The sequence below is a fragment of the Colius striatus genome, chromosome 21 (genome assembly GCF_028858725.1).
Source record: "Colius striatus isolate bColStr4 chromosome 21, bColStr4.1.hap1, whole genome shotgun sequence".
Classification (NCBI taxonomy): Eukaryota; Metazoa; Chordata; class Aves; order Coliiformes; family Coliidae; genus Colius; species Colius striatus.
Genome location: NC_084779.1, coordinates 6,903,183 through 6,925,562, shown reverse-complemented (window position 1 = coordinate 6,925,562; position 22,380 = coordinate 6,903,183). Strand labels below are relative to the sequence as shown.

Here is a 22,380-nt window from a genome sequence, read left to right as displayed (position 1 = left end):
CTCAGTCTGGACTCACGTTCTCATCCACACACCCAGCCCTCCATTGCACAGACCCCTGACAAGTCTCATTCCAGCTACATCAATAAGAACTCAGAAATACTTCACTGTTACATTCAGACTGTACCACTATGCCTTGGAAATACAGAGGCTGACTGATGAGGTATTCCAAATGCACAGAGTACTACACCATTTCTCCCCAACTGCCATGTCTGACAGGCACAGCATGTTGATGTCTACCACCAGGAAGCACGAGGGGTCACCTTAATTAGTGATTTGTGTTCAACACAGCAAGCAAAGTGTCAGAAACTAAAAGAGAACTGCTTATAATTGAGAACTTCAAAACAACAAGAAAAAAAAGAGGTTTTACCAGTATTTGTTGGCAGTCTTAGAGGAAAAGTGAAGCCTCCTAGTATACATTTATACTTGCCTGCCTCTTAAATGTTGTTTTTCTGGAACCCTCTACCTTCTTCAACTGCTTCCTAATGGTGATTGCAGGTTTGTAAAGCAATGTCAACCACAAAGCAGCCCTTGATACATACACCTTTTAACTACAGCAGCTGCACTAACAAATTGGAATTGTCGCTACAGCAATATTTTTCACAATAGCAATCTCTTGAAAATGTTTCATGAAGATTTCAAACACAAACACACACAAGATGCCCGAACACCTGACATTCAGCTCAGGCATGTAACAAGTTTTACAGTCCTTATTTTTATACCATGTAAAAATTTCATCAACAGCTCCACGTCTGAGAACACCAAGCTATAAAAAGCAGGCATCTACTACAGTTCCATCTCCAAAGCAGTAAAGGGCCTTTGAATAGGTAAGATATGCAATTCCTCACTTCCAACTCACCAGTTCCACTTCAGTCTGAAGCATTAATGACAGGAGAGCTGGCAGCATTCCCAAGAAGCAAATATGCATCTTGGGGGATCAGAATATTTGAGGGAATCTAAATCTAAATCCACTCCTACCCTTCTGTATACAAGGCATACAAAACACCACAAGAGAAAAAACCCTAATCACTCTGACCTGCTTTAATTTCCTTAGCTGGGCTCTCTTCAGAGGAGAGCAACACTGCATTCAAACTTCTGTGAAATATGTGAACTATGATGTAAAATTGAAGGTAGAAGAGTATTAAAGCTTAAAAGAGTAGGAGATGAGGGAGCAGAAGCAAAGAAACATCCTTTGCAAATCCCACTCTCTTTAGAAAAGCTTATCCTTACCAAAAAGGCAAATGTTAATAGTCAAACATACCAACAACCCATTAGTTGTGTTAATTGACTGACCAAGAAGGTAAATATCGAAAGTAGGATACTTTAAGAACTACTATTCCTCCCCAGTTCCTTACCTCTCCTTCTTCTTGGCCATTCTTTTCTCTACAGAAGCTTTACAGACCCTGAAGCCATTTATCTTGCACATCAACACAAACCAAGTACTGCAGCTGCACACAGAGTCCCATCCAGTTCACCCAACACCCCGCCCCCTTCAGTCCTCCTCACTTTTAGTAGCTTTAATTACCACTTGAAACAAAACCTTTATAAAACGCACCAGCTAAGAAGCCCATGGAAAAGGATGAGGAAGCAGTACTGAATTATGTTGGACATTTGTAAGGCAGCACCAAGGCATCTGCTGCAAGACCAGCTCAGCCATCTTGTCTGGGAAGTCATCCATGCTGGAGGGATGATTGCTGTTAAAAGTTTCAACCATTCACAAAGCAGCTTTCTGACTAATGCAAGTGACACAGGAAAGAGCTGCTGTTATGAATTGATTGTAACATCTTCAACAGTCATTCTCCAAGATGACCATTTCACAAGGACCCATATAACAATCTCCAACTGGCATAGTGTGGAAGCTGATACTACACAAGGTTTGATGAATTCAAAGCATACACAAGGTAAACCCAAAAGTGTCAGTGATTTTTTCATGCCAAGTGGAAATAAGCTTGGTACATCTTACCTGTTTGTTAAATACACAATCATTTCACCAAAAAAAGAGAATGTATCTCTATACTAAGTGTTTCTCCTGTGCTGGGCAGCCTTGGTTCAACACATTATCATTGTGCTCTGCAAAGGAAGTTTTCAACGTTGTCACAGTCTCATCATATCTGTCCATGCACATCATCAATCAGTCCTTCCCCCACCTCCAATTACCATAAAAGGCTTTTCATTTTTTTAACAGAATGCCAAGCTTTCAGAGCACTGCTTATTTCACCAGGCAATATTTTTTTCTTACAGACGTTTTTATCTTCAATAGCAGCACCATAAGTAACTAAAACAAGGTAGAATTGCTTAAAAGGATGGGAGAAACGTGGCATAAGACTCTCGTGGAACATACCAGAGGAAAGAAAAAAACCCAAGTGCCGTGTAACCCTGAAATAATTGGCTCCACGCTTCCAACATTAAAAGCAGTCTCTTTCAAGATAAAAAGAACTAGGCTGACCATAGTGCATTAGTGGATGTTCTCCAAAAGGCTGACATTAACTGCACATTTGAAAACTAACCTTCAGGAACAGTCACGCTGTCACAAGGCTGGTAGATTCTTTGTGTTTGAAAGATCTGTCTGAAAGCAAGCCCAGGATTTTCGTTAGGTTTTTGGCAATGAATTTGGATGAGGAGGGTTTTTGGGTGTGTTTTGATTGTTGTAGATTTGTTTGTGGGTTTGTTTTTTGAAGCAATGCTACATTCTCATTCCTTCCAATCACCTTTTATTGCTTGTCTCCCAAGGAAAGTGAACCAAAGGGTTGCATGGGTATACCAATAATATAATGGATCTTACCAAGGTATAGTCATGTTCCCCTGGAAATAGGTTAACTTCTTCCAGTAAAATGACACTGCTCCTACACAAATGTGGAAGCCACTTCTCCTTTCTGAGACTGCATCACATAAAAACCAAATTAATTGCAACTTCAATGCTACAACAGGTACCTATGCATGTTACTGCTTTCCACTGTAAAATGGACACTCACTGGTGCTACCACCTTAACATTGAAAAACCAAGAGTAACTTGAAACTGGGTAACAGGGAGGAAGGAAACTGTTAACATTATGGAGGTTTTGGATTATGTAGATGAGTAACAAGTCTGTTAGTCATTTTGTCTGCCACACATGCTGCATGCCTTGGAATAAATTCAAATAGAAGTTACAGAGTCCAGATAAGATAAAAAGTTAAAAATCAATGTCTTAGTTTCCAAACTTATGGTAATTCTCCTTACAAGAAGAGTTCAAAAGACAGTAAGCTGGAAAAAATAATTAACCATGAACTGCAGTAAAGGAGGTAACAGGTCAGCAAAGCACAGCTTCACTTGCATGGCATGGAAAAGGTGTGTGGTCTAATCAGTACAATTAGTACTTTCCTACTGAACTGTCTCATGTTTCATACTTATGAGTGACAAACCAACAAAGAAGACTTGAACTGTGGAAGACAAACCAAACCAGGTTGTTTCCTAAATTAGGATATTCTCCTAATTCAGGTATGTAGTTATGGATGTGTACATATTTTAATTTACTGTGAAGGATAATATTTAGCACACCAAAGAATTGCATCCAACAATGTAGAAAAACACCAACTTCCTTCTGGCCTTAGATAGGGGTAATAACTTCAGAAAAAGAATGGTTCTTTATTGGACAGATATGCAGGTTTCCAAGAACATTTGAGTTTTAAAACAGATGAAGTGTATGACAAAGTGAAAGCATTATGAGATATCTGTATTAGAAGAGTATCTGTTTGACATTGAGTGCTCTGGCAATTGAAAACAAAACAGTAAACAAAACCTAATACCACCAGGGCTGATAGAAAAGACTTCCTTACAGTCAATCACAGCAGATTACTACCTTGAGCAGAGTAACTTGGAACAATGAGAGCTCAAGTAGGCATCAATTCCCACAGCACCCTGGAAAATTCTAAAACCCAAGATATTAGAAGGGGGGGGGGGAAAGTAAACAAGTATCACACACCTCTGAATTCAAAGTCTTACAGACTGGGGTTATTTTATTGCTATTTAAACCATGCAGGTCTTCTTAACTTGCATTTCTCAGAAGGTGGCTGTTGCTAACCCCAACAGCACGTACTCCTTCCTCCCATCAGCAAAGACTCGAGAGACAAAGCAGCAAGACAGGTTTTCTATTACTCATGTTTCCCTAATCCATCAGACACATGCAACTGCAAAGTGGGCTCATAACTGAAACCATTCTAATTGTCAAGCACACGAACAAAGCTTTTTCTGTGGTTCACTGGCCACTTCTTACCGTGGGTTAGTTACTCACCCAGCTTAGAAAAATTTGCAACAACATGACTCCAGACACCCAAGAGGGCTCAGAACAGGTGTACAGCCTGCAGCCTCCCAGCACCAGGGCATGCCAAGCTCACAGAATCCCACAGAAATGCTTCCAAGCTAACAGGAAGCCTCCTGCAAAAGGGCTTTTAACCTCTTAAAGGATTTATTTAACCAGGGCGTATCGTTTCTGCTCAGAAAAGATGCAAATACCTGCAACTTCTTTTTTTCAGCATCTGTATCTCAAGAGGGCACGTATCCCATGGCTAACAGATCCCCTGGGGAGTAAGAAAGCAGAGCTGCCAGGAATCCAGCAGCCTTTAAGCAAGCAACGTCAACATTAATTATTATGGAGACAAGGCAAAATAATACAGAGGCAACAAAGCTTTGGCAGCATCTAACTTACTTTCCTGCTGCCCTTCAAAAACACTGCTAATGAAATAAAAATGGAAATCCCCACTATGTCCTGCAGATGAAGGTGACCTTGGCAAGTGGGGGAAGAAAGGGAATAAAAGCAGATGGATGATGTTCAGAAACTGCCTGGTACCCAACAGACCAGCTCCCCTCCAGCCCTGTCCTTCTACCTGATAACAACCATTTAGAGATGGACAGGTCCAATTAAGTGTCAGAGCAAAGCCTTATCTATCAACGTCTATCCACTAAGTTTTCCTCGCTGTGTTTTTCCCCTGCACTGCTCCATCTGCAAATTCTTAAACTATAGACATGAACCCAATGGAAGAAACTCCCTCTTACATGAGCCTTCCTTTTGCCAATAGTCTATTACAACTACAATGAAGTTGCAAAAACTGAAGGCTGATAATAAGAGTACTTTGTGAAGTAAGTTACACAATGGACTCTCTTCAGCATTGAAAGAGATACTGAAGTACAAATATCCAAAAAATCAGTAGCTGAAAGAACTTCTAGTTCCCAAGGTAAGAAGTCCCTGCTATCCCAGAGTTTTTTTGTTGGTTTCTTTTAGGTTTTTTCCCCGCCTCGTTTTGACATGACCTTTATGGAACAACAAACCAAGACTCAACAGTGTAAAAAGAAAGGCTGTTTATCTACAGCCTGCAGGATTTCATCCGCATTTTCAGCTCCAAGATGACAACTACAGCAATCAAACATAATGTGAAACTCTGTTTAGAATTTTCCCAAGTCTTTTCCACATAAGTTCACTTGAAAAGGTCAAAGTGAAACTTTGGCAATGCAAAAAAATACCCCCAAAAACTTACACTGGCTTGGAACAGACATAAATATATAGAACTTGGAACTCTGAGGTGATTCACATCTATTTGTTATGTGCTACTTAATGGTTGAAGCAATGAAAACTTCTACATGCACTATTTCTAAATGCCAGCGTGCTTTTTTGGAATCACAACTGGAGATTGTCTAAACATGGGATAAGGACTACAAAAGAGTAATCGGATAAGGTGGGAAAACGGTAGGGCAGTTTTCAGTTAAACACTTAATGTCATTGATTTGTCTTCAGAAGCACTATTAGCATACTCCATGGAAAAAATATTCAGAATACTAAAGCAGGGCAAGTGGGGCCATTCATAACCACAAACAGCAGCTTACAACCCGCATTTATCTCTCTACAGTTGATATATACCTATTAAATAAAGCTTTTTTTAAAGTAGATGCACTATTTCCAAATGTATCTTGGAGACGTATGGGTTAAAACTCTCTGGTTGTTCAAATCTAACAAGACTTTAGTTCCCTCCTTTTCATCTGTGGTAGGCTGACCCAGTCTGGACATCAAAGCTGCTCTACCATTCCCCTCCTCAACCGGAGAGGAGAGAGAAAACATCATGAAAGGCTCATGGCTTGAGGTAAGGACAGGGAGATCACTTGTCAAACGCTGTCATGAGCAAAATAGACTCAACTAGGGGAAATAAGCTTAATTTATTACCAGTCAAATCAGAGAAGGGTAATAAGAAAGAAAAACTTAAAACACCTTCCCCCTATCCTTCTCTTCTTTCTAGGCTTAACCTTAATGCTGATTCTCTACCTCCTTCCCCTGGCAGCAGCACAGTGAAGGGTGGTTGTGGTCAGTTCACCTCTGATGGCCTTTACAGCTTGTTCCTCCTCAGGGGACGTCTTACACTTCCCTCGTTTCAGCAGTGGGTCCCTCCCACAGGAGACAAGTCCTCCACACACTTCTCATAAACGAGCAGCCCATGAGAAAGACAGTTCTCCATCAACTGCTCCAACATGGGTCCCTTCCACGGGGTGCAGTCCCTCAGCAATAGACCACGCCAGCCTGGGTCCCCCACAGGGTCACAAGTCCTGACAGCAAAGCTGCTCCAGGGGAGGTTGCTCTTTCCACAGGTCCTGCCAGGAGGCTTCCCATGGGGTCACAGTCTCCTTTGGGCATCCACACATTCTGGTGTGGGTCCTGCCCGGGTTGCAGGCAGGTCTCTGCTACCCTGCGGCATCCATGGCTGCAGCAGCAGGGCCTCACCACAGGCACCTGGACACCTCCTGCCCTCCTCCACTAACTTTGGTGTCTGCACTGTTTTCCTCACACAATTCTCACTCCTCTCCAACTAGAACTGATCTTGTGCAGTAAACTTTTCCCCCTTTTTAAACAACACAGAGGCACTACCACGGTCACTGAGTGGCTCGGCCTTGGCCAGTGGAGAGTCTGTCCTAGAGTCGTCTGGCACGGTATCTGCCAGACATGGGGGAAGCTTCAAGCATGTTCCCACAGAAGCCACTCCTGTAGCCTCCTTCACTACCAAAACCTGGCCACCCAAACCAAACACACCATCCTTTAGCTGAAAACTCCTTCAGTTTTTTTTAAGCATCACAAGTTCCACACACACAGATTTCTCTGAAACAAAAGCCTTACTTATCTCATAAGAATATAAATAAAAGTAAGGTAAGGAGGACAGCTTTATGCCCACAGTGAGCAAACTGATTCTTTTTAGAAGCTCTTATGCTTACAACAAAAGAAAGTTCTCCTAAAGCCAGGCAACTCCATCAACAAAATATATCACATCAAATGCCACAGAATAAGAGCATGGGCTGGAATTACTAAATCAATACAATTTTAACACAGCACGGAAGGTAGGAGGCCTTCGTCCACGTCACTTCATCATAACAAGGTGAAAGTCCAGTTACACAAGCCAGAGAGTTATTCTACATACTGAATCTGATTTTGCAGTGGGATTTAGGACAAATGCATTTTTCTGTATGCTCTTTAAGCATCCAGAATGTGCAAGGTTTATGGTACATACTTTTAATCCCATTTGAACCTGTAAAGTATGAAACTCTGCAGAATGAAAGGAACCCTAGGCACATAGTATAGTCTGTGCAGCATCAAAACTGCAGAAGAGTCAGACAATCTTTAGCATATTACAATAACCAAAAGGTGAACAGCACTGCCCAAGCAAGAAGAAACCCCTCAACTTAGTACACAATCTCTGATGAGGTCGGGAGGCTCACAGGACACAGGCAACAAACAGAGCTCTTGGGCTCTTAGAAATAAGCAAGCATTTAGAACGGCCAAATCCCTCTTACCTTTTACCTCGTCCTGCTAAATAGAAAAGATAAATCCAAGTAATGCAGTTAGTATTGCACATTTGTCTAAAGTCACTCTTAACCCTAAAGGCCTAATAGAAACTTCAAGGAAGGGAAAGGTAACAGATGGAAAGTAATAGCAGTAGGGCTGCATCAACAAGGAAAGGAAAGAGGAAAGGGTTGGGTTTATAGTTTAATGAGACGTCTTTTGAGGGCTTTTTGTAGGGTTTTGGGTTGGTTGGTTTGTTTGCTTGCTGAGGAGGTAGCACGATTTATATTTCTCCAGTTCCCTCTCACTGCAATTCAGGTAATGAAGAACTGAGCTTTGGCAAAGATCCCTCTGCAGCCATTAAAAAAAAGGAAAAGAAAATTATGAAAATGTGTAAAAAAAAAAAAGATAAAATAATCAAAATTTAACTTATTGGAAACAAAGCTAATCAAAATTGAAAAGTAACAATGGGTAACAGAAACATGTTCGCTGTATCACATCTTCCTTGCTGGCCAAAAGCCCAGAGTTTTCATTACATTTCTCTTCTCCCCCTCCATTTCACAACAGCCCAGGATGCCTTGCTTTACAAACTGTATTTGTAGGAGGTCAGCTTTTCATGAGGCCAAAAACCCAGCATGTGGAAAGTGTTAAGACTTTCATGTAGTAGAGGAGGTTCTTAAAACTACTACTGTTCAACTCAAAAAATCTTGGAGCTTCACAGATCATTAGAGGTTTCTGAACCACAGAGAAGGGCAGAGTTAGCAAAATAAATCAAAGAGTTCCTGTGGGATGTCCTAGTGCTTTACACAACAAGAGGCACCAGGCACAAAGCAGGCTCAGAATTAAACAACAGGGAGGACTTCTCAAATTGCATGAGGAAAGAGCTGTTTTATAACCTGGAATGTACTCGCCATTTCTTTAAAGGTTAGGGTCTGGAGGCATTGTACAAAACAACTCCGTTTGTGTCAGGGGTACTGGGAGGGAGGGACAAAGGAGCACAGAAAAAAATACATATTTAGGGAACAAGAGAAGATTTAATCAACATAACTGTTCTACCTGACAAGAACAATCTTTTTCACCATAGCAATCAAGGTATTTATCAGCACCTTTTTAATAAGAGATTTTTTTACTGCTGTAACAAGAGCTTGGTAGCATAAACAGAAACCATATTCCCTGCCAATTTTCTATATAGCGGATGACCAGAGCCAAAAAGGATTTCCCAACCACTGGTACTGTCAGCATTTTTTGTCATTAATTTCAGAACACTCTGTCCATTTCTTAAGGCTCCAAGTTCTCAAAATACAGTGATTACTTAGGAAACCATCTCTTTCGTTACAAGTCCCCAAAATAGAAAGCTTCTGAGTTCACATTTACAAAGACAAGGGGAATTGAAATATTTGATCTTGAAAGAGCTAAATCAGAAGGAAATAAACTCTTCAGCATTCTGGGATCTAAAAAAGGGGATGTAAAAAGCAAAAGGTTTTTTTGTGGAACCTGCTCCGATCACTCAGTGCTTGATACAACACTACCCGTAGCTTCTCCACTAGACTAGAAGCAAGAAGTGAAGCAGAGGGTTGGATTTCCTCACTGCAGAACATGTGGTGCTGCAGCACAAGCCTGTAGTTCTATCTGGAACAAAGTCAGGGGCACAATCAGCAGAGGGAGGCCCTTTTACTGCAAGCAAAACACACCAACAGCACAAATGGTAGACCTCAGTATTGTAATATACTTAGAAGCAGGGACAGAAAACCCAAAGCCCAAGCATTTCACATGGCTCATAGTTTCTTTATCTTTGTTTTCCACATACCAGAAAACATGAAGGTGCCGGAAAATGCATTCCACCTCTTGGCAGGGAAAGGAATTCCCCATCATAAATCCATCATCATGCACATGTATACAGGGCTACGGCTCAAGATTTGCAGCCTTCCTCCTACCATCTCACCACCTTGCAGAAGAGGCCTCCTCCCTTACATGCTGCTGTGACAAGAGCAATACTACTTTAAAGACCAACACCACCACCTAAGAACTCATCATTAGTGTTTTCATGTCCTGAGAATATGAATTTATCTCACTCCTAAGCATTTTTCTTTCAGATACAAAATAGAAAAGGGAAATAGAAGCAAATCTCATCGTGTGATGTTCAAGCACAAAGCTCAGAGTCTGTCACATCCACAAACTGCCTTAGTTTCCCCTATGGCACAGCCACTTTAAACAGAAGCCACTATTCTTAACTCCCCATTCTCAGTTTATTCCACAATCTGTGTAATTCCTGGGAGTTTTCCTTGGCAAGAAAAAAAACCAAACAAAAACCTCCCCCAGTAATCAAGCACTGCTTCTTTTTTACAGCTGGCTTGAAACAAAAATGACAAAATGAGTGCATCTGTCTACTGAAGTTGTTATTGTCTCGTTCTCACAGTACAGTTATAGCAACATATTACAGAATATTTAGGACTGAATTATGTATTTGAGGGCTGATTCTATGCCAAAGGAACACTGAAGATACTGCTCTCACGGTGCCATCTGTGGCAGGAGGCAATGATTAAGGCCAATGATCTGTTGTGTAAGAAGAAAGTTAATTTCATGCTCAGGGTGGCAGGCAAGATGCATTAAAAGTACAGTTTACTCTCTGCCAACAGATGATTTTTTTTCCCCTCTTCCCCTGGTGCACTGTATTTTGCCCTCAAATGTCTTGCTCTATTGAACCTCACACAACCTGGAAAACAATATTATGAATGTCTGTCTCAAGGCACTGACAACTGCTTTGCACTGCTAAGCACTCCACATCACCGTGACTCTCCCACCGTAACGTGACCCTCTCAACAGGTCAAAGCTGGTTTACTCCTTCAACTTGAAAATTCAAAAGAAAACTGCTGTAATACCTTTTGAAATGAAATCTCTCTCACATACTCTAAATGCACTCATGAAATGGCACCACACTTGGGACAACACCTAGATAACATCCTCAGTTATGTTAGCTACAATCCAGCTGCCCTGCTCCATTTTTCTCTTCTCAACGGTACATTTGTAATTAATCTTCATTATACTTGACTAGGATAAGAAAGCAGTCTGAGTGCTGAGGAGGAGAAATTCAAGCAGCAAGACAGAATGCTTCTTTCTCAAATGTAAGCAGGCCACCAGTCTGGCAAAAACTCTCTGTTAGCAATCTGTACTGGCTTCCAGCAGATAACTAGGGAAAAAAATTGGCTCAAATAGAGTGACAGAATGACTTGGTGGGCACCTGGCAGCCAGCCAGGGTTAAACCAGCACAGTACCACAGAGAGCATTATGTGGAGAGTATTTATCTATTAAGCTCTTTCAAAAACCAGACACTGGTCAGGATCCTACAGATTAATTTCTTCAAGGAGTTACCCACATTCTGTAACATCAGCACTGCTCTAGGACAGGATGTCCCACAAACAGCACTGTTGATTGTAAGACTCTTCTTGCCTTTCTGAAAGGCACCTTCAAGATTTAAAGCATATCTTCAGTGACTAACTGGATGGGAAACAACATGAAGGGTTTTGGCATCCATGGAAAACACTCAGCCTTGAAACTAAACTGCACAAACAGGTATCTACTTAATGTACCTGAGATTCACGGGACCTTGGGATTGATGTCTTGAGTATTTGATACTATCTGACAATTGCTACAAGGAAAAATACCTAATATATGTTGATGAACAGATAGTTTAACCAGTCACACATACCTTTCCGCATAGATGCAGAGAATAGAATTCACAGTAAGAAAATAAACCAGAACACCTTATGAGGGTGAACTGTAAGTGAAGAAAAGCACTGTGACAGAACCACGAGGAGTCACAGAACCATTGTGTTCTCCCAGTTATTGAGGAAGACTCAGACAATACTGCATCCATTTCCCAAATAATCTTGGCATAGATCTTCCACTGCATACCTTCCACTACAACTCAGAAATTGTCCTTTCTGGCTCTCTGACAGAACTCAATGCAATTGCCTAATGGCTCTCTTTCTTTCGCAACAATATTTTACCCCTATCTACCTCTAAACCTTCAGAGAAAAATAAACAATGAGTTTCAATCTTGTAATGTAAAACAATAAAAAGACCTCACCAGAGTGCAGAGTTGATTTAGTAAGCCATGCTAAACACAATTCTAGAGCTCAGTTGGCACAGTGAATATACTTCTGGTTTTATGCTCTTCACCAGGGAAGGTTTCTTACTAAGAAACTCAAATAAGCAGCCCAGTTTTTGAGCTGATGACACTGTAAATTACCTTTGGAATATAAAAGTTATAATAATACAAATAAAAATTCATTCTCTTAGTCTTTGAAGAAAAAGTTTTAGAGATGTAAAATGAATAAAATCAAAGCATATTAGGTACTTTCTTTCTTTAGTTCTACTTGCTTCAGCTGAAATCGAGACACCCAGGTATGCAAAAGGGTATTTTTGGTCTTTGGAAGATGTAACCATAGTCATTAATCAGATGACCACATGCTAATGGCACTGAGCCCTGAAAGTGAACAGCCAACATAAAAAGGCAGCTCAGAGAGCAGGGATTTAAGAGCTAAGCAATATATACCTTCAGGATATGTGAAGTCGAAGGAAGAAACTGGGGAAACTGCAACAAAAAGAACATGTGTGGTATATAAACCATGAAGCTGGAGCAGTGGTCCAGTTCCTACAGGGAAGTGTGCAGTCAACAGCTCTACTCACCTGTAAGACTGAAATCAGTTTTGGAGATGAAGATGACATGGTATATACTAGAGTTAAACCTCAAAGTCTCTCTGAAGACCTTTCTAAACCTTTTGGTTTATTATCCAATAAAAAGATGACATTTGTAACAGGTTTAACAGTGAAACTTTTAAAAAACAAGCCAAATCACAGCAAACACATACAATGAACATGCCTTAAAGATGACCTGGTCTTTGCAACAGCTTTCAGCTCAGTGCCACTTAAATTTAGGACTATGTCCATCTGAGCTCAGCTCCTATGAGCTCAGCATTTCATTAAATTCTTTGGCTTGCTTACTCTGCTCCTGGTGAGAAGCATGAGCTGTATTACTGTATGTCTCCTCAGTACACTGCTTTACCTTCAAGTCAAATATATTAATTTAGTGTTCTCCCCCAACCAGCTACGGTAGCCACACTGAAAAGGAAGAAGAAAAAAAGAGCAAGATGTTCCCTACAGAAGAGTTTGTTATGCAAATGAATCAAAGGTTTCACTTCCACAGGAAAAGCAACTAACTGATGGCTCTGCCTATTTTTCACAATGGACTGAAGCCCAGTAGGATATCTGCTATGACTGAAGGAAAAAAAATGTCTGAGGCTATCATTTTTAAAACGTGAAGCCTATAGTCCCAGTTTTAACAAGAACAAAACCCTCCAACTGTAATATCCACGCAACGGAAGCACTAGCAGCAGTGAGTAGAGATGAAATGAAAAGAAGCAGTGGCTGTTTATGTTGGCAGTCGCTTCAAACTCTAATGGAAAATTTCAGCTCTGACTGCATCTAGGCTAGAACAAGTTATTAAGGAAAAAGGTTCAGCTTTCACACAGAAAAGGCTCACATAGCTTGTCCCTTTCTGAACACTCCTGCAGCAAAGACAAGTCAGGAAATAATATGCCTTGACTAGGCAATGCATTAATACCCTGTCATTAGGGGAATATACCATCAAATAAAACACATTTCCTTTGGGAATGGAGAACAGTGATAATGCCCACGCCACAAACTCAGCTGTTGGTACAAATAAGATATACCACTAAATGCAAATATCAAAAAGCCAATGTGGAGCTAACTAATCACTTTCTACTGAGGGACCAAAATACGTTCACCTAATTAGACTCCTCTTTTGATCAAAGAAAAACTGCTATTTGAACAATTATGTTGAGGGAGAAGCTTTGCCTTTCATACGCTCACGAGAATCTTGCACAAATATTACTGAGGCTGTTTCTTGACATGAATAGTATACAGTTTGTCCTCAGAGAGGACAAACACCTTGCCAGCCTGCACAAATGGTAACAGCAGTGACCTTTCAGCTACTACACATTTGCACTATATTTAAGAGCTACTCAGGAAGCCAATATTGTGTATTATGTAACACAAGATTAAGCATTAATGAGGCAAGAATAAAATTGTTTATCTAAACCCCAATCTAAAATTAAACTGAAGTTTATGCTGAAAGCTCACACTGCACTCATTTTGTCTCCTAACATTAACAGAGAACAGCTTTTTTAGTCCCTGAGATAAGTCCCAACAGTGTTTAATTTGGAAAGAAAGGTTTTAATCTCGGAAGAGAGACTATTTTTCCTAAATAAGAACATGATGCATATTTAGTTTTAATGTGCATAAAAAGAGCACATAGCAGGTATTTTAATCTAAGGAAAACAGTTGATATTCAAGACTCTGTTTACACTGAAACAAAGCTAAATACAGAAGCATCCAAAGAGAGACAAGACCTTTCGATTACACTCAGTCCTCTCCTGCTAAGCGGCCAAACCAAAGAAATCAGACACACCAAAGATACCTATGTGGTCAATAGGGAAATTCAAAACAGAATTAAACCAAAGCCTGCATGTCTCCACAAAGATTCACTGTTCTCTTTTTAGACTTCTCACTAAGCAAGTAGCTCTACAAGGCTCACTAAGGGGCTCCAGCCTGCCAGGAGAGAGACAAGCAGACAATTAGAACACAGTCACAGCCACTGTACCATAAACCTTCCCTGAAGAACGCAGCAGGAGTTATTCAAGAACCTCAAAACGTTCAGATGTGTCATTCCCAGTTTTAAGAAGAGGTAGAAGAGGTCAGAAGTACTTAGGCCTGTTCTCATGAAAGACTCCATGTTTCCAGCTATCTCATGATATAACACAGTATTCTTACACCTAAGTAAGGTTGCTAATTGCACTATTTCTAGTGGCTAACTGGCCTAAGATGTTCGAGTCCCACTGGTCAGACAACACATCTGACAAAGTAGCCTACAGGAAAGAAGAAAATTAGCCTGTGTCTTCTAGGACTATGGCCTTAAGTACTTCAGGTGAACTGAATTTGCACCCTAACTGAAGTGTTTCTGAGTGATCAGCACAAGAGCAGGCTGAGTGGTACAGAACTCAGCTCTAAATCTGAGCAAGCTGACACCATGACTTGGCATCCTCCTCCTCCTGCTCTGACTGGACATGATTGCTCTGCACCAGCTCACGTTCATGCCGTGTTTCTATTTACCTTCTGCATGTCGCTAACACAGAGTTAAGTTATCTACAAGAACACAGTAAGTCAATCCCTGAGCTTGTAGGCACTTAACTACATTTATCTCAGGCCTATCACAACGCTGGTGCTTCTAAAACTCTCAAATTCAAGTAGCTCAGTGTAATCACCTAAGGAATTCAGAGCAGAGGAATTTTAAATACTTGGAAAATCCCACATTCACCTGGAGTTTTTGTAACTTATCCCAAAACAGAGGGAGGAAAAAATAAATATCACATTTAAAGACAAATCAGATACTTCAGAAAACTTATTGCCAGCTATTTACCTTCCATTCCCACTACACACACATTTAAATGGAAGTTATTAATGAAAACTGCTCATGTCACATCGGTGCCTCCAAAGGTGATTTCTCAGCTTACCATGCAGAAGAATCCAAAGTGCAGTTAAACATGAACCAAATGAGAGCAGATTGTGCCCTTCAACTACAGCTATAACCAAAGCTATTCAGGAGGAAGGGAAAAGGAATAAAGACACAGAGTATCAGAGCAGATATATTTAAGACAGAGTTCAATGGGTACCCAGAAAGTTTTGTTTAAGCTCATCTACATGAAGGCACTTCTCCAGAGAATCAGAAGATCAACACTTAATCATCCAGCCTTGAAACCACTGGCTTTCCTTGATCCATTTCAGCATTCCCACTTCAGCAAAAGGTATGCTCAGGTAAAAGCTGATTTTAGCTCTTGTGTCTCTTGCTCATAAGAGCTTGAATAGGATACTACAGCTACTTACACTGGCAGTCCCTCATGGACATAAAATTTGGAATCAACTGGAAGAGTGAAGACCTCAACAAATACACAGCTTTGATGGGCAGTAAGTATTTCCTTTCATATTTTTTTCTTGACAGTTATTTAGAAGAAACAATTTTAAAACCTTGAAAAACTGTGGCAGACTATTTAAATCACACACTGACAAACAGAGGGTTTCCTGAAAAGATATTGTACAATTAAATATGCAGAAGAAAAGAAGCAAAGGCACAACTCAAATAGGACATTCCTTAACATGCTTGTGAAAACCAAGTACAGTGTGGCCTAATTCTCATCTCTCACCATGGCCACTTCACACCTTACAATACTATAAAAGAAATACAATGTCATGTTCACCTCAGTATTCTGACTCCTTGTACAGTAGCCTCAGCTTCAGTTAATGGAAAATAGGCCTAGTCTCTGCAATAATTTTGGACTTGTATCACTTATCTTCCACTACTGCAATGTTCCAACCATAGGGCTTAAGGCAGCATTAGAAAGAGCTCTGCCCCCATGAATGCTGCATAAATATCACTGCCCAGAAAGCCATGCATTATAAGGAAGGATAATAATAAAGAGGTTTAGCTTTAAGTGGGTTTTGCAGAGAAACAAAATCCCTGGCTCCCCTCCCCACAGGCTTCAGTGACTACTAAGGTAAACTAATAAATTAGAAACGTGCAGGACGTATTGACCTGTATCTTGGCTTCCACTTAGGGCAAGTCACTTCAAGAATGCCCCTGACTCACTTTCAAGTAGCTTCTGCAGAACTTGGGAGTTGCCTGAGTGCTTTTGTGTCCATATAATAATTTTTAGAGCTTCACCTCATGTTAACACGGTGCCTAAACAGGAAAACAAGGCCTTTTTTCCCCTAGCTTTCATCAAATTGCTACAGGGCTACTTCACATTGCGAGAGAAAAATGGCAGGCACAGCATCTGAAATTATTTTGGTGACAAAAAAAATACAGATAAATTAATTCCACAGCCTTGCAATCTGCATTATTCATTATTCCACTTAAAGGAGGAAAAGCAGAACTGGGTAGTAAAATATTAACTCTAGCCTGTATGTGTACCTATAGCAAAATTGCTGTAAATTTTGTCTGAAAAAAGATTAGGACTGAAAAGAAAGCAGAAGTGAGACCTGTAGGCAAAAGTAGGAAACAAAGATTAAGGAATTCATTGTAGGTGAAAGGTTATTTGTGGATTAGTAACCACTAAGGGCTAAAAAAGCCTGCTCAAAATCATCAACGTGCTGCTTCCCAGTTGCTCAAACTTAATGTTTAGTCTCCTCTACGCTAAAAATTAAGGCTTCAAAAATAAAGGTAACATTTAAAAACCAATAATTTTAATGTGAAGTTGCACATCACTTGTGAAACTTTTGTAAAAAGCCTTAGGCCTCAGATCCAAGTTCTACTAGAAGTACTACAAACAGGGTCAGACAACTGCCCTCAACTCTCATTCACTTTTTCTTTTCCTTTCCCCTGCAAACTGGTTTTTTTTCCTCTACCACAAGGACATTTTATATTTAAAAGCATATTTCCCACTTACTAGAATGCAAACTTTAGAAGAGCACTTTCGCCTCTCGGTAACTTGACCATCAGTAGAACTTGTTTCTAAAGCAAACATCAATTTGTTCTAAATAGATTGCCAGAAGATATTCTAAAGAAACGAGGAAAGGACTGTTTAAGCTATGTGCTGGGTTTGTTAGATTTTGCTAAGAGGCATACTGTATTTCAGCATTCCCTCTAAGCTGTCATCTTTCCAACATCCATGCCCCAAAACCCAACAGAATACTGCAGTGAAGCCTACCTGTGCTTCATCAGGAAGTAATTAAGTTCTCCCATCTTTCTCAATAGTATCACTGAGCTGAAACACTCCAGGAATTGTTTCACCCTCCCCTTTCTGACTTATGAGACATTACTATGTGCAAACAAAAGACTGTGCTATCACAACAGCATCTCACCAGAACATCTCCGAAGAGAATGGAAACATCCCACAGCAACTGATAGATTTTGTTATTTTTTACAGTAATGCTTTTCCCCCACTGAGCACCCAAATTTCACACACACAGAGAAGTCTAAACAGGCAGTTACACTTCAGATATTCTCCAGATCGCTAACACATTGCTAGAAAATAGCCTAACTCCATTTTCATTGAGTTACCTCCCCTCTGAACTCAGAGCAAGTATGAAAACTGCTTTCCCAAACCACCCTCTCAGCAGTTGACACCTGCAGAACAGAAACCGAAGCTTCTAGAGAAGCTTGGCAATTAGGACTAATGGAAAAGTAACTAGATTCCTGAGGCTTCCCAAACCCTCTTTCCTTTGAAGAAGTCGACCACTCCTGCTTATCCATCTTCCTTCTAAGCACTTGTCAGAATTTTCAGTAGAATGACACTTATATAAGCTTTATGAAGTTCAGTAATGAGCCACAGATCGATTCAGGAACTGGAAACACACCATTTGCTGTCGACATGATTCAGGTACGTCAAGAGTTAAAACACAATAACCAAATTCTGCAGGTCACAGGAGCAGGCACATACCTCAGCCTTCCCGATTCAATTAGATTTGGTTTTGTTTTAGGCTTTCTTTAATTACCCACTGCCATTTGAGCCCAACTGGGTGACATAAATGTATTATCCCATCATAATGTCAGAATTTAAAATTAGATTTGGTCTCCATAAATACACTTCATCCAACCTCGGTGACTCCGTCCAGCAATGACGGCTATTTTATGTAACATCTTTCATACGCTAAGACCTACAAAAACTGCACTTCAAAACTACAGCTACCTTCTCTGGCTGTGGATTTCTCTTCCATTTATCTTGAAGAGAATTCAGTTCAGGGCGAACAGGAAATAGTTTCGTAAGATCAAACACTAAAGCAGCAAAAGAGCAAAAGCAAATTACATAAAGTCCAAATGTACTCACGGTCTCCTTATTCGGAAGCAACTCCTTGCGGATCCTGAAGAAGTTCTTCCCGTACTGCCTCAACCCCTTAATAAAACGCTTCTGTGATAAAAGATAAAAAACAGCGTGTCAGCAGAAAGGGGGGGAAAAAAAGAATTAAAACCTCGTTCATCAGCACAACAGCCAAACAACGTTCTTAGCTCAAGGACTGTGGATACACGAGAATGTATAGCTACAATGCAACTGCAAACAGACAGGGGAGAAAGGGCTCTGAAAGGATACCGAAAAAATTCAACCCACATTCCCTTCCGTGCCAAACTTCCAACATCTGAAGCTTAGGGGGGAAAAAAAAAGTCAGTACCACAGTCAGTCCTTCTCCAAAACGGCCCAAGTATTGTGCTGCACGTCGCTCCCGAAGTCTATTTTTCAACTACGAAGAAACCGGCGAAGGAAAATACGCCAACGCTGATTTTCCGGAGAGAAAAGTGACTCTCCAAGAGAAAGTATTGCAGCGCTTAGAGAGACCTCGCAGCCGCCAGCCCTCTGGATTCACCCTTCCCGACGTGCCGAGGAATAGCAGCCGAGGGCTCCCGCGCAGCCCCTCCGCCAGCCGCGAGCGGAGCCACCGCCGCTCCCCCTGCGCGGCTCGCAGCGGCCCTGGGGCGCTCGCCGCGCCGACACTTCCTCCTCCGGCCCTGCAGCCGCCGGCCGGGGCTGGGGCCGCGTACGGCGGGGCCCGGCGGCAGGTAGGGAGCGCGGGGAACGGCGGGGGGCCGGGGCTGCGGCGGGGGGCGGCCGGGCGAGCGGAGGAGCCGAGCGGAGCCGAGCCGAGCGGCGCTGAGGGCCGGGCGAGCGGGAGGCGGCGGCCGCGGCCGCCCAGCATGTGATCGCGGCGGGGCTGGGCGGCGCGGCACCCGCGGGGCGCGCCGCAAAAGGCGGCCTGGATCGGCGGGGCCCCCCCGCTCCGGGCCGCGGACCGGCCGGGCGCCTCGCCGCCGAGGGAACGGCCGCCGGGCCGCGGGGCTGTGCGGCGGCTGGCACCTCTCGCCACTGCCAGCTGCTGTAGCGCGTCTGCCGCAGCCCTCAGCTGCCCTTCTGCGCTCCCCCCTTCAGCTGCCCCTTGCACTCGTGGTTCCCCTCTATAATATTCCCCCCTAAAAAACCCCTCTTCAGCCTCCAGCTGCAAGCATCGCTCATTCCCTTCCTCCTCCTCTTTCTGGGGGCAAACACCTTCATTTGGTAAATGTAACGCAGTGTGCTCTTCATTTCAGCCCAATGTCGCCTCTACCCCAACATTTCACCACCATAAATCAATACCAGGAGAAAAAGACACACCGTGCCTCTTTTAGGAAGGGCCCGTCCTGAGGACATTCTCCTCTCCTATAATTCATAAACAAACACTAACACATACCAAATTCTGCTTGCAATAAAGATAAGATGTGGGATATTGATATATGGGGAGGGAGATGAGAGTTAACTCCCTACAAAGAAACACACCTCCAGTTGGCTTAATGCATTTTGGGCCACATCACCTTGCAAACATGTACCTAGGGGGAGGTGGGCAGGCTATGAGAGGCTCCCATATTGCACAGTGGATAAGGAATCCCAGAAAGGGTAATTCACTACTAAAACAGTGCTCTGTACTCTTCATAAGCTCCCATCACAATGCTGAATGAGTGAGCAGTCACTTTGGAACCTCGTGTGTATTACAACTCGTCCCACAGGGATCTATCCTTACCTAACCCTGACCCTCAAAACCAGCAAGACTGCTAGGGTTCGCCAAGAACGTGCCTGGGGGCAGAGAGACAAGAATCAACCACCACTTGTACACCCTTTGAGATTCCAGTCCCTTCCAGTACTGGTTTGCTCATACACACCCAGCTCTTTTTCAGCTGGCTGACATTGCTCAGGAGTTTGAGAATTCACTGACAAGGGTGGTTGGGTTCCTGAACATTCTACTGATAGCAAGGTGCTTGGGCAGAAGTCACAGAAACATCTACAGAGCAAGGTATTAAGTCTGTCTATAATGTGTAACTGGTTAGAAATATAAAGGGAGAAGTATGCCTGTTGACCATGTGCATGACAAGGAATGTTCATCACACTGAGGGGGAGGCTGCTCACTTGCCCGGCACCCTCGTGCTTCTGGGCAAGAAAAGATGGCAGCAGCAACAAGGTAAACAAAGGTGCCCTTATACATCCCCCAACATCCCAAAGAGCAACACAATTCCTGACTGCAGCTTAGCACAACAAGTGAAAGGCAACTAAATCAACAAGCATTTGAAAACAGACAATCCAAACCAATGCAGCTCAGTTCCTGGCTTTGACATCGCTGCCTCGTGGACAGTATCAGAGGCACAAGGCTTCTGCAGCATCAGTTCACAGAGAATAGATAGGAAAAGGCAACATAAAGCCCTGTAGGGGAGTAAGAAGAAACCAGAGCAGGAACACTCCAACCATGGATGAAAAAGCACAGGGAAACATGAGACAGCAATCTGGTCCACTGCATGCAGAGCCCCGATTCCCTATTCCTCATTTTGCCAAAGACCTACCACGGTGTATCTGAATTCCCAGGAGCCCGTTTCAGTGATTTTCTTTTTTTAAACAATTCCTTTTAACCCAACTATTTTACATTTGTTTTCTGTTGTGATTCAACTCTGCATTAAGCCTTTGACAAACTGTTTTCGTTTGAACTCGAGAGATGTCAAAAATGCCCAGTGGGAATGTAAGCCCAGCACATAGCCTATGTGAATAACAGAATTAGAGGGAGCTCAAAATGCTGTTCCAAATTCCCAAATATGAATGAAGTCAGTCTTGTTGGCACTCTGATGTTTTGGCCAATTATGCTGTCACCTTTATGTGTGTCATACAGAATTACCACTAGGCCACTGAAGCAGTACAAGATGGCCAACTATAAGATAGTTGTGTGCCTCTACTGGAAGGCATGAGAAAGCCAAAAAGAACAACAAAGCATACAAAAAATGAGATTGGGAAACTTAGACTGAAATTCTGAAGCTCAACGAAATGATCAAGGGGTTTGAAATGGGGTGGGGTTTTGGCCTCTCTATTCTAGTCTTGCATTAACTTAGGCGTCACACTTAGTTCCCCATTGCCTGCACCAAGAACAGCTACTTCTTTTCTCCAAGTCAAGCACAACAGAGACCTCTAAAATGTTTCTAAAATCACTACACAGTTGAATACCGAATCAGAAGTGACCTGTTGCTCTCCAGCTTCTCAAAACAGTGCATAACAGCTTAAGTGACCTGTCCTCTGCACAAGTGACACATGACAAATCTCACGTCTGTGTTTTAATGGTGCAGGAGATGTTGCACCCCTTGCAGAAGGCATGTTAAAATGATAGCTGCTGAATGGAGCACAGGGCTGGTAGAACAATGAGGCTTGAGGCCTTGGATGTATGAGGAGTAGTTTTGGTAACAAATGGAAATGGCTTTAGAGCACAATGGTTTAAAAACCCATCTTTAACTGTACTTCTAAAAATTAAGATGAACATTTCAACGTTACCACTTAATATTTAACACTGAAACAATTATGAGAGGATTCTGTCAGCATTGTTCATACTGGTCACTGAAGACAGACTGTAACAGGATTTTAAAAGAACAGTGTGGATAATAATTGCTGTGAAGTGGCATTAGGAAATCCCACAGCTTGCCGGGTCACTCAGCGTTGACAGATGACGCAGTTCTATTTCACCAAGC

The 22,380-nt window shown here is 42.0% G+C and overlaps 1 protein-coding gene across 5 annotated transcripts in view; it reads right to left on the bottom strand.

The window, feature by feature from the left end:
* RERE (arginine-glutamic acid dipeptide repeats) overlaps window positions 1–22,380 on the bottom strand; it is a 202,080-nt gene that overhangs the window by 31,017 nt on the left and 148,683 nt on the right. For all 5 annotated transcript variants that reach the window (XM_062012752.1, XM_062012756.1, XM_062012754.1 and 2 more), the window contains one exon: window positions 18,689–18,769. In XM_062012752.1, the coding sequence (XP_061868736.1) occupies window positions 18,689–18,769 (81 nt within the window). The remainder of the gene's footprint in view (window positions 1–18,688; window positions 18,770–22,380) is intronic.